General features: G+C 46.8%; 1 protein-coding gene across 2 annotated transcripts in view; it reads right to left on the reverse strand.

Moving 5' to 3' along the window:
* Positions 1-15386, reverse strand: part of DGKQ (diacylglycerol kinase theta) — a 1093519-nt gene that overhangs the window by 123150 nt on the left and 954983 nt on the right. For both annotated transcript variants that reach the window (XM_085636612.1, XM_085636613.1), the window contains exon 14: positions 688-726. In XM_085636612.1, the coding sequence (XP_085492738.1) occupies positions 688-726 (39 nt within the window). The remainder of the gene's footprint in view (positions 1-687; positions 727-15386) is intronic.

Here is a 15386-nt window from a genome sequence, read left to right on the forward strand (position 1 = left end):
TTTAGAAAGACAATCATTTTGATTAATCCTAGTTTATTCGACACTGAAAGTGGGATCATAATCCGCCTGTTCATTTGTTCCTCCAGAGTGCTAAGTGCCTGGACATAATTCAGTTGTATGACAGCTTCTCTATCGCGACTTAACAAAATACCCCCGGTATTTAACTGGCTTGGTGCACCACACCTGTGGAAAGTCACCTCTACTCTTCCTGTATATTCAAGTGGAAAGATGGAGGACTTTCCTGAGTTTATTGTGAGACCTGCCAGGTTTCAAAACCTAATAAATGAATATATAGTGTCATGTCATTAGAATAGAAGGAAATTAGAAAGGGTCTGTCTAAAAAGTGCAGAGTGTACTTTGCGTGGTGCTGCTGTAGTTTAGCTGGTAAAGGTTCCAGAGCCACAGCAAAAAGGATGGGTGGCAGTGGGCATCCTTGTCTGGTACACTGTCTGGTACACTGGAAGGATATAAAGACTTCCATCACCCCCCCCACTCCATCCACCTCCATAGATGATCGAGTCTCACCAAAGTCATGCGGTTCAGTATACCACTATGCAACACAAAGGCTAGCCATTTACTTGACAATTAAAAGTACTGGGCATTTCACCAGTTGGATACACATGTTATATTATGCAAATAAAATGCATACATAATTTGTGCTTTTATCCTATGTTAAAATGTTCTTACCTTGTGACGGATAAATTTGAGTGACAGAAACAACCTTTTCTGCAAAGAAAAAAATATGAATATTTGTTACCTTCTAGGAGCTTCTTTGAAAAACGATTATGACAAAAATACATACATTTAAATGCAACTCGTGGATTGTAGCCAAAATGACAGGTTTCTTCTGGGTCAGATATCCTGCAAATAAATATCAGCTCTAGATTACACTAAAGGCGCACCAGCGCTTCAATGATATGACTCTACCTGGGCTTTGAGGTGTATAGCTTGTGGGTATACAAGTCCAAACAAATGTAAATCCAATCGTATGTGACAATACAACTTTCAAACTATATGTAGTTCATATAAAGGATTTATGTCAGCGCTTTACACGTTTTTTTCCTGAGAACCTTCAAGACATACACATTCTGTTTCGTCATTGAGTGTCGAAGTCCTCCACCTCGTCTTAAGTTATCAAATATTGACAAGCAAGCATAAAATAACATATGCTATCTTGTGAGCGCACAATTAAATATTATTGGCGCGTTTACTGGTGGAAGTTGGCGTATATTGAGATATCTACAGGGACAAATACAGCTTAAAGAACACAGCGCCCAGATGGCAATGTAAAGCCCAAACCCACCAAAACAGCTCCTGGATGAATGAACTATGTGCAACAAATAGTTTGTTCATGTGAACATAGCTTTTCAAACATCTCTGATCTACTTAACATCTCTTCTAACAATTACAATAAAGCTAATAACATTAACAACCGTAATCGCGCAGGAACCATATCTGCCTGACTGCCCAGGACTGCAGCATCTCACCAATGTAAATATATGTGCCACTTCTGGAACTGAAGGCCTGTTGTCTCAGTGCTGCTATCTGCTAGAGAATTTAGGCCCTAGTGCAGAGGTTTTCTGGGTTAAATTAAAGGCCAGCAACGCAATCCTTTCTCCCTACTGCAGAGCCCATGATTTTTAACTCCTCCAGGAGGGCCCCAAGGATGTGTTAAACCAACAGTATGGTGATGCCATCTGGAGAGGACAAAAGACAAAGGATGCACGAGATGAAGGGTAACTAGAGGCAACCAACCTCTACTGCTGCACAGAGCAAAGTCAACAATGCCACTGACCGCCGGCCATTGTTGTACAGAACGAGTGAAAGGCACAAATACATCAACCTGCAATATCTTTCTGCATTGATGGATGGATCCACATGGAGGAAGCTGTGTCCTACAGTTTCTGCTGTGTCCCACAGTTTCTTGAAGAAGAGAAATGCCTGGGATCCCCTAGGGTTTGGTGACCTAATCAAGCTTTTAGATGGTGTTCAAAAGCCGTGCTGGGTTTTCTGGCGCTGCTTGAGAAAGGGATATGCTGTGCAGAAGTCCTGCTACACACGAGATGCAAGGAGGGTACTCGGAGCAGCTGTTGGCCAGGCATCAGCTTACCTGAGTGGAAGGGAGCAGCCAGTGTGCCCTAGTGGGAGAGAGTATGGAGTCTGGAAGCATTTTCGAGAAGGTGTGTTTTACTCCAGTGTGCTCCAAACGAAGACTGTCCATTGAGTGATGGTGTAAGAGATGTATCTTGAGGAATGGGACAGTAGATAAAAAATACGGTGAATGACAAAGACGTCTGACACCTCGAACCATTGAAGGGAAGAGTCTGCAGAGTAGGTACATGCGGACTCAGCTACAGGGAACTTATCAAGGAGCAGAAGATGATGCAAGTGGCTCTGTACAGCATACTGAAAAATCTTGATAAAAATGGAAACAAATGGTCACAGCCACTGAACCCTGCTTAGTGAGGATGGAAAGCAGAGTGGCTCGAGTTGAAGCTGCTGTGGGGGTATTCATGAACAGATTGCAGTGGATAGAGTTCTGCGTTTTATGTTGGACGCAGAAGTTCAGGATCTGACTGCAATCCATGGGGGCTATGCTACAGCTTGAGAGTAAAACTCAAATGCTGATCAATGCCAGGGCGCTGTGAATATGAGGGATTTAGGATTTCCCTTCTTAGCACTGAAAAGCGTGTTATTCACGTACTCCAGCCCCTCTTTGAGGAACATCTAGGCCCACCCCACCACTCTGGACCTGCCTTACTGAAAAACACTTACAGACTCACTTCAAGGACAACCAAAGCCCCTGAGCTTTCGTGAATTATATACTATATACAAACTGGGTTAAAATGAGAAAATCTGTCTAATAATGCTCTTTTGTGTACCATCACCGAGACTGAAATCTGCTCCTTCTGAGTTAGAACAGAAACATTAATCGTCTGCTGCTTGATGGTGGTCCCAGTAGACTTTTAAGGAGATCTTTCCCTTTTAATCAGAATCTTCAGCATATTTGTGCTATAGACAAAAGTCATGGCTGTCTTCCTTCTATAAATTACCAGCGAAATTCCGATCAGGCAGAATGTGACTCTGTAAATTTCTGCATCATCTTCTACCGGAAATGTGCTGTTTCTGCAGGGTACCCCCCAACGTTTTTGGCCTTTTTGCTCACACATACTTTTGCTGGATTTAGAACTATGTACACTTTACCCCAGTAACCATTGGTAAAGTGCTACTGCTTCTCCTTTCAAAATAATGAGGTTGGAATAACCCTGACTGGCATATTTAACTTACCTATAATTCCCTAGTATGTGGTAGCCACAAAGTATACACAATCAGTAAGGTAACTGCCAGCGGTGGGCTGCAGCACTCATTGTGCCACCTGCTGCAGTGACAATGCAAACATGATTGCAGGCCTGTCGCCAGTAGCCAGGCTCTGGAGGTCAAAACTGAAAATTTGACCAGTCAAAATAACCCCTTTTGACAGGACTAAAAGCCTCCTTTTAAATAATTTGAATTCGCTCTTAAGTAAGCCTTACTGCCCAATAAGGCAGAGACCATGGCATTTAAAAATAGGATATGTAAATGTTAATGTTAAACATATCCTTAGAGGGAGTAGCACATCAAAGCTATTATCACTATAGCAGGTTTGCTAAATTGAATTATTCTCAATTGTTAAACAGAATTCAATTTAATTGTAAACTCTAATTGTGCCTATTACAGAAAAACGTACTTTAGAAAAGTTACTTTTTGCCTGCCTAAAGCCTCTGAGGGCCTGTCTGTAAGTATTTAGCTGTCATCTAGCAGTGTGATGGCGCCCCTGTGGGGAGGTGTGAACTGATCCCAGGAGCAAACAAAAGGATGACCTGAATGGGCAGAGATGATCCATCTGAACCTGACAGACTATGCAGGGCAGGCTGGGAGGATTCTCCTTGACATTAAAGTTTTAGTCTGCTTGAATGTCCCTTCCTGCTTGACAGGTCTGCTTGAGCTAAAGAGGCCACCACTGTCACAGGCAAATCTCAGTTGACATGTGACCAGGGCCCTTCTGTTGTCTTCCCAGCAATTCAGACCCCAGTCACAGTGGGCCTCTTTTGACATCCGAGTCACAGCCAGTTTGACAGGTCTGCTGGGTTTACATATCTCATTTTGGGCACACTTCAAAGGAGGGAAACAGAAAGCCAAAACAAGTTGTGTGCATCCACTGCCTGGTTGTTGAAAGCTCAGCTTTGGCTTCAGCTTTGGATTAACCAAACGTTTGTCTCCGATGTTTGCTGGGAGTCCAGGGACTGCTCAAACCTGGAGCTTAGGGTTAGCTGGGGACGATACTAAGATTACCTTAGTACACTTATAACAAACACCTCCACACCTCAGAGCCAAAGTTAAGTGTGGTTGAAGACTTTGCCCATCTTGAAAATTCCCAAAGAGGTTAGGTTTATCCCCGGTAACAGTTCCCTTATTGGCTAGGGCATCCCCAGGGGTCCTTTTCATTAACTAGCCTATGCGAGGCATAAATGTGGCCCCTCCAGCTACCCACTTTAGAACACACCTGGAGCTGTGGAAGATCAGAAGAGGACTGAAGCTACCGGAGACCCGTGAAGAGCCTAGACAATAGGAACTGCTCTCCCTCTTGTAGCCAGGACAAAGAAGTGAACTCCAAAGGTCAAGAGGCTCACCTCCTGGTAAATCTACAGGGAGACAACAAGCTACAAAAGGCCTTCTCCTGCAAATGTCCAGCTGACTAGTGGCAACTAGACTGGGACAGGACTTTCCTGTTGGCCTCTGCTTGCCACCCCATGAGTCTCTAAGTGCCTCCCCTGAGGTCCTGGGGGCATCCCCAGGGGTCCTTTCCATTCCCTAGCCTATGCGAGGCATAAATGTGGCACTTCCAGCTACCCACTTCAGAACACACCTGGAGCTGTGGAAGATCAGAAGAGGACTGAAGCTACCTGAGACCCGTGAAGAGCCTAGGCAATAGGAACTGCTCTCCCTTTTGTAGCCAGGACAAAGAAGTGAACTCCAAAGGTCAAGAGGCTCACCTCCTGGTAAATCTACAGGGAGACAACAAGCTACAGAAGGCCTTCTCCTGCAAATGTCCAGCTGACTAGTGGCAACTAGACTGGGACAGGACTTTCCTGTTGGCCTCTGCTTGCCACCCCATGAGTCTCTAAGTGCCTCCCCTGAGGTCCTGGGGGTGCTTTAGAAGTGTACTACTGTGGTGGATTGGCACTAAAGTCAGAAGGTAACATTTTTAAAAAGGGCGAAACAGGCTAGAGTATCCAACCTGCAGTCCAACGCGGTGGGCGTCAAATTGTACCTAGATCTTGTTCTACAGCAACCAATGACAAACATTGCCACTTTGTTTTTTGTGGCACTATTTGTACTTAAAACTGTAAAAATTAATTTCTCTGGTTCCCCTTATTGGATTTTTGCTATTGTGGTGTCATTTTGTTTATTAAAGTTTACTGTGTTCATCTAATTTAATTTTGGGATTTTTATTGTTTTGCATTTGGTATTTATTACTGTTTTAGTACTGCATAAATATTATACACACACAACCTCTAAGTTAAGCCTGTCTACTCTATGCCATAACTACCAGGGGGTTGAGCTCAAGTTAATTCAACAACTTCAGACATTCACCCTATCAAGGATTGTGTTTATTATTTGAGTTCGGTTCTCACAACTCTCAACTAATATCCCAATTTCTAACATACACCATTTGGGGTAAAGTTAGGGCACAAATCATTTGGCCTTTTAATATCTGACTCAATGTATCTTCTAGTGTCACACAAGTTATTAAAATGCACATTTTTTTTTTTAAGAGATTCAAACATGATGCTTCGATCAAGCATTGCCCAGTGCTTTGGCCCACTAGATATTGGTTTTGGCTTCAAACCCACAGTCAACAAAGTCGTATGTTGGGGATCTAAAAAGAAGTGCCTCCATTCTTCCTCCATTTAGTGGCAGACAACCCATTAAAATAAGCATAAACTTTAACCAAGCAAGAATATTTATTCACGTTGCTTGTCTTCCAAATGTTGTTAGTGTGTTTGTATTCAAGTGATACAGGCAGCCAAATGTCTTTGGAATAAAGTGGTTAACCCACTCTATGTTGGGTTTCAGTGTGGCAGCTGAGTTCATGTTGCTGAAATAGGCAACTGATTACATCCGTGAATTTGAGGTGCCATCTTTAAATGGGAGAAGAATAGTAGTAATCGAATGTTATTATGTGGCAGGGCCCATACACCAGCGTCTCAGCTCTGGCCAGGCGGCCTGCATGAACCGAGGTCTAAGAGGGGACAGGAACTGGGATCAAATCTTATTTGCACATTTTGTCATGTAGAAATATTTGGGCTTGACCTGTGGATGTAACAGGATCTTCCTCTTCATTGTCCCCTTAGTCGAAACAAATGATCTTTCGGATCATGTGTGATATAGTAAAAACATTCCTTCTGCACTCATTCTAGGTACAGAGCGCTTTGTGAAGAGCAATGGCTGATGGAGATGTCGCGAGCCATTGGAAGGCCTTCTTTTACCAACTTTCTTCAATACGAGCCCTGATGGTCAGGGAAGTCAACAAGCAGAGAAAATTAACAAGAGTACAAGACTGTTAAGCTGTAAGGGCACGTATATAAATGCTTTAAAGTTATTGTTTTTGGAAGCGAGGAAGCTGCACAGAGAACTCTTTAATACAAGTCATGATATCTTTTACGTCACTGGGCTACATCAAATTAGGATAATTTTCTTTTAGGCCAATTAAGTGACCTTGCTCTGAGTCAGTATTTATTTATAATCCCTTTAAAAAAAATATATATATAGTGCAAATTTCAAGGCGTATACGAGCTAAATTATGTACATGCATACATAGACAGAGACACATACATTTTCCAAAGCCACATTATACTGCAAACTGATGTGCGATGATGTCTGAAGGGCGCATTAAACATGCAAATAACCCATTTAGCGGCTTCGTCTATAAAAGGGCAAAATCTGGCAGAAAAGATAATGTAATCCAAATGAAAAACAAGCGTATAGATTCCTTCAACGAGGCATTATTCTCATATCAACGAATACACGACACTCAAAGAGATTTAAGGGTTCAATTAAAAGAAAAAGAACTTCCAGTTCCATAAATAATAGAAAACTAGAACGCTGGCTAGAGCCCATGACAGCAAACTGAAAGCTCTGTAAATGCTCTGGGCAGCCAGGACCCCAAATATCAAATGTCTGCCAACGCCTATGGCTGCTGAACGAGGAGGTAGATTTTTCTGCCCCCACCCCCAATTTTTTGTTTGAATCAGTTTATTGAATATATTTCGTTTTTCACCAGCTACACATTCCAGCAAGCATTCAAGTGTTATATTGTAGGTTATACAGTGGAATACATAAAAACAGGTTAATCAAACTGAGCCGTGCCAAAGTCATGTTATGCAATCTGTATACGTCAAGCGCATCAATAAATGAGTGCTGTTGAACCCATAAGAAAGGTTATAGATAAACATGGGATACATATAGAAAACATCTGTCCAATGGGTGCAGTTCTATACCCCTAGTAAGCCAGCAACAGGACACTCCCCACAATGAACATTCTTTAAGGATGTGGTATACAGATCCATCCATTGAAATACAACTTTGAACTATGATAACTTTAATCCAATAATGCAACAGACCACGCATCTATACAACCTGAGACTGCTCTATCCACCTTCCATGACTGACAAAGGTTGTGCAGGATATTTGTAACAAAAAGCTTTGGGAGATGGGGGCGTGTGGGGGGCAAAATAAATAGTCTACAAGACTGAGGCCTCTAGAGCAGTGCCAGTGGTGACTACCAGAACGTCTGCGCAGGCATTCTGTAACTCAATTAAGATACTGTCCCAGTAGGTGGCAATGGGGTATTTTCGTAGGACAAGCGTGTCTCCCCTATGCAGCAATTAAGATAATGTCCCAGTAGGTGGCAATGAGGTATTTTCGTAGGAAAACCGTGTCTTCCATACGCAGAGCTGCGCTATCGGCTTGAGCCCAAGTGACCATCGAGCGCTTCCAGGCTACAAATGTTGGGGGTGTGGGGGACTTCCATCGTTGAGTAAAAAGCCGCTTAGCCACTACAAATCCGAAGTCTAAGAAATGGGTAGTCACCCTATGCTTCCTATGCCTCTGGTACAGACCCAGCAGACATATCTTCCACTTGTGCAGATCCAGATGCTCAGTGCAGGTAGATAATGTTATTGTGACGTTATACCAGTAAGTATGTAGGGAGGACATGCCCAGAGCATATGTAGTAAATCAGCGGGCGCACAAGCACAGCACATGCAAGCGGCATCAACTCTGATAAAACCGGTTTATATTGGCAGGAGTGAGACACGCCTTGTGCATTATGTAAAATTGTATAAGCATGAATCGGGCTTTGCATGGCACGTGTCTAGGTCCCTCAGGCAGCCCATTCCTTTTCAGCGCAGGGGTGCAATAAGTCTGCCTCCCAGTGCTGCTGCAATGTCAGGAGCTGTGGAACAGTGTGAGCGAGAAGAGAGTCCACAAGCCAGCGTGTGAGGTGTCTGCCCCCCCCCCATCACTTGTAAGTATGGATTGTGAGATGGGTCGGCGGCTCAGTGTTCATATCACTCCAGTGGTTTGCCAATGCAGGAATCAGCGAGTTATGGAGTAAAAAGTGACCAGGTGGCAGGGCGTCCTCATCCATCAGTGTCTCATATGAGGTCAGTCTGCCATCCTTATACATATCACCCAATGTGTTCAATCCTCCACTGTTTACTTGGAGCTACATGGGCCTACAGCCACCTCATAGCCTGTGCACCCTGATTCTATTGAACAACGGTCTCACACAGCATATTGCTGACTCGACTTGAGGCCATAGGGATCAACGAACTCGCCCTTGAGTGGTTCCGGTCCTTCCTCAAAGACAGGTCCTTTCAAGTTTCAGCCCCACCTTACATCTCCCAACCCCATTCCATCGAACAGGGAGTCCCCCAAGGATCGGCGCTCAGCCCATCACTTTTCAACCTATACGTCCAGCCTCTTGCAGCAGTGGCAAAAGAGTGGGACCTTACGCTTGTATCGTATGCCGACGACACACAGCTGGTCATCACACTCTCTGAAGGCCCTTCCACCTCGGCCACTAAATTCAAGGATGGGCTAGCGGCAGTTGCACAGTGGATGACAAACAACTGTTTGCAGCTGAACGCCGGGAAAACGGAGGTGCTTCTCCTTGGCAAAAACCCTAGCCATTGGAGTGACCATTGGTGGCCCTCTTTGCTTGGTCCCACCCCCGTGCCGAAAGACGTGGTGAAGAACCTAGGTGTTTGGCTCGACTCCTCTCTTAACTTCCAGTCCCACACAAAGAAAGTGGCAGCTACGTGTGTGGGCCTAATGAGAAGTCTTAGCCCGATACTCGGTTTCTTCGACTCTAGAACCCGCCAACTCATCATCCAGTCCATGATTCTCGCCCGGCTGGACTATGCCAATGTGCTATTCTTAGGGGCAAATAAGCAGAATTAGCACGGATGCAGCGTATTCAGAACTCGGCCGCCAGAGCAGTGGTTGGCCTCCCACGCAGGTGCTCGGCCAGAGCTACCATCCGCAATCTGCACTGGCTGCCAATTGAATCCCGCATCCATTTTAAAAACCCTCACCACGGCATTCAAAATTCTTAACTCGGACTGCCCTGAACTCCTACGCCCGCTCCTTGTTCCCTACACCCCTCAGCGTACTCTACGCTCTTTAGGACAACACCTTGTGACAGTCCCCCGTTCCAAGCTGTGTAGAATGGGTGGACGTTCCTTCAAGGTCTTGGGGGCAAGATTGTGGAACTCCCTGCCTCTACACATCCGCACCCTAACCAACTTAACTGCCTTTCGGAAAGAATTAAAAACGCATCTCTTTTCCCTTATCTAGTCCTTTGTTGGTTATCCTCCTTCACCCCTCAGGTACTGGTTGGGTTAGCGCCGGGACGCCCCGTTGCTGGGGCAGCTGTTTGCGCTTTAAAAAACTGGATAACATAACATAACATAACAACACAGTTCACCAGTGATTCTTGAAGCAACTTGCACCCACGGGCAGAGTGTGAACCAGGAGGTGTGCGCCAACCTTTTCAGCCAGAGGGCAATGTTTAAAGAAAATGTTTGAAGCTGGGTGTGCATTCTTCATTATAATGTGCAGACCTGCAGTGTGCCATGCTGTCAGTTCTGTTGTCGTTCTCGTCCCAGTAGCCCTAGGTGCACCCAGCAGCGCCAGCCCTACAGCGTAAGGGAGTACGCGCTTCGTGATGAATAAGCATCTACGGAAGCATTGCTGCACCGCTCCTAGGAAGAGCGATTCTGGTACCCTTGCTCTTGTGCAAGGGTGAACTAGGTGGACAATGGCGGGCAGGTTCCAAACGGGTGAGGAAGAGGTCGTGTCTGACTGGTGTAGCCCGGCCAGCCACTGAGCGATACATTTGATTTGGGCATCTAGGTAACATTGTTCAAAGTGTGGAGCAGGTAAGCCCCCTCACTGGCCGTGGTTGGTGCAGAGCTTCGTCAAGGCCACTCTACATCTCGACTTGTTCAGAATAAATTCCCTAACCTGTTGGTCACATTTCTGAAAGAATGCAGATGGGATGTAGTTAGGAAGATTGGTAAAACAAATAGCTTTGTCTAATGCAACGGGTTCGTCCAGTTCAGTTCGCTCATCTATGGGAATACAAGGTATGGTAAGATCAGCAAAAACTGAAGCATACGCATTAAGATATATTTCCAGGACAGACTGATATACACTTGTATAGTGGTGTGCCAGCTCTTCATGAATGGCGTGTTGGGTATAAAGGAGGAAGCCTGTGTCTGCGCATAGAGCCACTATGGGCCTGTGAGGCCGTTCCTGGTGGACAAGCCATGCTAAGATTCACCCTAACCTGTCCCCAGCAACATGTGTGAGCACTGATAGCACAGCATAGTTAAGGCAGGGCATCCTTTCCAATAATGTAATATGTTTGTGATGCACCTCTGATTGGGCACCCAAAGCACTGGGGTCGCTCACAGCCTGGTTCTCCAAGCCTAGGAGCTTACGCTGTAACCCGGTGATGTAACTGGTAAGTGATCATCTCATGTTGCCCTATATGCCCAAACAATGTCCTCGCAATGTCACCTTAAGGGCATACCATTCCACTAATCTAGTTGAAGCCATGCCAGCATTGTCATAGAACTATTCGTGATCACCGACCCCAGAGAGACCCGATAAGTGGGGTCCTTCAGCAGAGTAGTTTGAAAGAGCCAGATAAGAATAGCAGGTACTGAGACCTCCCTTTGTAATTGTAGAATTTGTCGCTTGTGATCAGTGCGTATATGTCCATGTATTCCATGGGTGTAATGGAAGCGAGCAATGCTGATGTGGCCACTACTCTGTCGTAGAGGACATGAAAGTTGTGAGGTACAAAATAGACGGAGTAGACCCTCACCACTGTGTTTCGGGAGTGCCATGAGTCAACCAGGTGGCATTGCCAAAGCCAATCAGCCAGCATTTACTCGTCAGAGGTGGCGGTCGTCTGGGGTACAGGGAGAAAGGAGCGATCAAGGGTGTGTCTATTACACTATTGAAGTCCCCCCTCCAATAAGCCACGGCACCCCACTCCAGTGAGAAAGCTCATTTGAGAGCGCTTCAAAAAAAGGTGGTCTGGGAAGTGTTCCGTGAGTAAACAGAGCCCAAAAAGCCGTCTAGTTGTCCCCTTACCAGGACATATCGGCTCTCCGGGTCCAGTATCGTATCCTCCACCACAAACGGGGTCCCAGGTCTGACCCACAGCAGCAGCCCTCGAGCATAACTGGAATAGTTGGTGGCAAATACTTGCACCCTCCAGCGCCATTGTAATCTGATACTTTATGTGTATGAGAAGAGTTCACTGTAATAGCGCAATGTGCTTTGAATGACACTTTAAAAAGGTACAGACTGAGCAGCAATGCAATGCAAAGCATGACCCAGTAGTAATGAAGGCTCTGCATGGCACCAAACAGTTATTATAAGCACCAGATAATGTTGTTGGATACCTGCGAAGTAATCTCCAGTGGGACTATTGAGTCAGCTCTGGACGGACATGTGGTCAAGGACCCATCATCACTGAGGGAGCGGACAGAGTCCTCATCAGGCACAGAGGTCGGGCCCCAGTCACCCATCGCTGTCGCACTCTGCAAGGCCTTCTGTCGTTCCTGTAGAACCTGCTCAAAGTTCGGCACAGCCTTTAGGGGAAAACGTCGCATTCGGGGTGGTCTGTTGCAGCGTCACCGCCCTGCCACAACTTGTGGCTTCCAGGTGTGCGGAATGTCCTGCCGTCTTCAGCCAGTCCAATACATCTTCAGGGGAGACCAAGAAATGTGTTTTACTCCCTGTTGCAACACGTAGGCATGCTGGAAAAAGGAGAGCATATTGATTGTCAAGCTCAAGTAGCCGGCATTTGACTGCAAGTAAGGAGCTGCGTGGTCTCTGCACCTCCACAGTGTGATCTTGGTTTTATCCACTGTGATCTCTCACAGTTTAAACATCTCTCGCAAAATTGCATCTCTGTCCCGATAATGCAGCACACAGAACAAGAATGGACTTGGACTGGCGCACGGCAAGGAGTAGCGTGCTGGAACACAATGAGCTTGTTCCACTGTAAAGTACTGCGAAAAAAAAGTATGTTGAGGTATTAGCCGATGTAGACATTGCTCCACGTATGTGAGTGCCTCCGACCCTTCCGCATCCTCTGGCAGGCCAACAACTCCTACATTTTTTTAGCGCAAGCGCCGCTTCATCATCGACTCAGCCTTCTGGGAACTCCACCTGTTCAGAGAGCATGCGTAGTACGGAGTCCATGGCGCAGGTCTGCGGCTGTAGTTCTGCTATGGCCATTTGGGCAATAAGGACCCTGTCTGCAAGTTTACAGTGGTACGTGTGAGGCAGCATATGGTCCGCTGTGACTGCATCTATCTTGCTCTCTAGTGATGTCCGTGTGGAGTCTAGTGCGGTGCCAACCTTCTCAACGGCTGCCAGGACAGAGTCTAGCTACTCGCCCAGAGGGAGAGCAGGCCATCTGAGGTGTCAGTGTCATCCAATATTCGGTCGTGCTCAGTGGGGGCTTCGAAATAGCACCCTGGGTAGCTATGCACTGTCGACTAATTCTGCCAAATTTCAGACTCGCATTCCAACGTGATCCCACTCTACCACTTGGGGCCCGCTTGCCGCCGCTCAGGGAGATGGGTAGAACGAGCAGCCCCAAGTATGGCAGCACGAGCAGCCCCAAGGATCTGACACCAAGATATGGATGACCAGTAGTAGAGGCCAGCCGGTGGGCAATGTCCAGTTTAGTTCGGACTCCGTCCACTGCCGGGGGAGCTTTAAGCAGCTATCGATGTCTTGTAGAACTGGTGAGGGACAACAGTGAAGAGGGACGCTTACCTGCGGTTTGGAGGTCTTTAACTAGCGGCAGCACAAGCAGCCCTATCCTTGCCCCGGGCAAACGGTAATGTAAAACAACACAGGAGCAATAGTAGAAGGGATTAGCAGCTGGGGCACCGGTAATCACTCACCGGTGAGCACAGCATTCCAGCACATGTATGTTTCTCGCGCCCTCCATATCTAAAATGCAGACGTGGGTTCAGAGAGGACAAGGGTAGAATTCAAAAGGGTGTCCAAGTCCACCAGAAAAGCACAAGAGGGCTGGTGTGCATGGTAGTGTAAATCCCAGTGCTCCCCAAGCACGTGTCACTATACGGATGCTGCACCGGTCCTCACACTGACCTAGTACACAGCAAGAACAGCATGAGTGGAGGTCGCAGTAGCTCTCAATGGCACGAGTTCATGCCCTGTGGCTCCCAGTCTTACCCTTCCGTACATGTGCCGGCGCTCAGCCTGGAAGTGCTGGCTCACTCGAGATAGGTACGCCCCGTCTAAGAGCATCAGCGGGGGTCAGGGCTGTAGCGCTGTGTTACCCTTAAGCAATCCACACAGCAGCAGGTATGCTACCTGGAGCGGGTCACGCTGCCCAACCGCACCGCCACGGCAGGGCGATTCAACGGGGCACCCGGCTCCACGCCGCGCCCTCTCTCGGGGCTCACAGTCCTCCTCCAGGCACACTGCCTGTCATCAGCAATCTGCGTCGAGTTCAGTGACGGTTCGCTTTCAGCGCCCCAGTTGTGCGTCACGGTCCGCCACAGGCAGCCAGCGACCAGTGCCAGAGGCCCCAAGCCCTGCCGGTTCGTTCGCTGCTTGAGAGCATCCCCTCTGGCACGCCTGCCTCGTGGGTTGCCGGCCCAGGCCTACCGGTCTTGCCGCCTCAATTCGCCGATCCCGTGTCCCAGGCCGGCAATCTCATTCCAGGGAGTCACAGTAGAGGCTGAGGGCACTAGGGGACAAGTTTGGGGGCAAGGATGTCGTATTCCTGGCAGGAAAAGTGCCAGATTAGCGGGGGTAAATAGCGGAGCTTGCTCAGAGCACGTCCGCCTTGATGGCCTCCTTGGCCATGCCACCTTTCTTTGCACCCTATACAGGAAACTGGAAGTCTATTGTAAGGATAGAACAGCATCAAAGTACTAAAAGTTTGGAGCACTTTTAGGCTGCCTCATTTTATCATCCTAAAACCACAGTCAAAACATTTAACTGAGTGTTTAGTCAGACCCAAAGATTTTATGCACTTTGCGTTTCACTATTAAATACTAATTTGGCATAGCTGCGCGTAGCCTGTGAGATGAGCGAGTCAACGAATCTGCAGCATGTATCCTGTAAAACAGGACAAATGTTCACTTCCTGGGGGTGGTGCAGCATTTCACAATTCACAGGACTTGCTGTGAGGACCAGGTTACAATTCTGATTTTAGTGTGCAAAAAAACGGCCTGGCTAATGTTATGTCCTACATTTGCGGTAAAGAACTACATTATTTGAACCGTAAATTAGGAAAGACTTGAATCACGGAAACTTCTGCGCACCCAAGTTCAACTTTAGCATTCAAATTGTGAAATTAGCAGGTGCAGATGACAATTTCTGATTTGCAGAATCAAAAAAGTTACTTACCTTCGGTAATGATATATCTGTAAGAAACCTTAGTTAGTTATAGATTCCACATCTTAGCATTACCTCCAGGCGTCAGACTGGATCCGGAAAGTTTTTCGTCAGCAGTACCTCTGCGTGTCGAAAGGTGGCGTCGGTCGGCTCCGCATCTGTTGTTGGCGTCGTGGTCGCCGGTATGCCGTCACGGCAGCTACTTAGATGCCGCCCTCGCACGCTGACATCAGTTCTGTACACGACATTCGGTGCCAGAAACACAGAGCCATGCAAGATACTGATCACTGGTGCACCAAACTAGGGCCCTGAAAGGATATCCTTAACCCCAGAAATCAGTTCGCAGTACCGGGAAGATGGGTGGGGCAGTAGGG

The sequence above is a fragment of the Triturus cristatus genome, chromosome 2_1 (genome assembly GCF_964204655.1).
Source record: "Triturus cristatus chromosome 2_1, aTriCri1.1, whole genome shotgun sequence".
NCBI classification, from domain to species: Eukaryota; Metazoa; Chordata; class Amphibia; order Caudata; family Salamandridae; genus Triturus; species Triturus cristatus.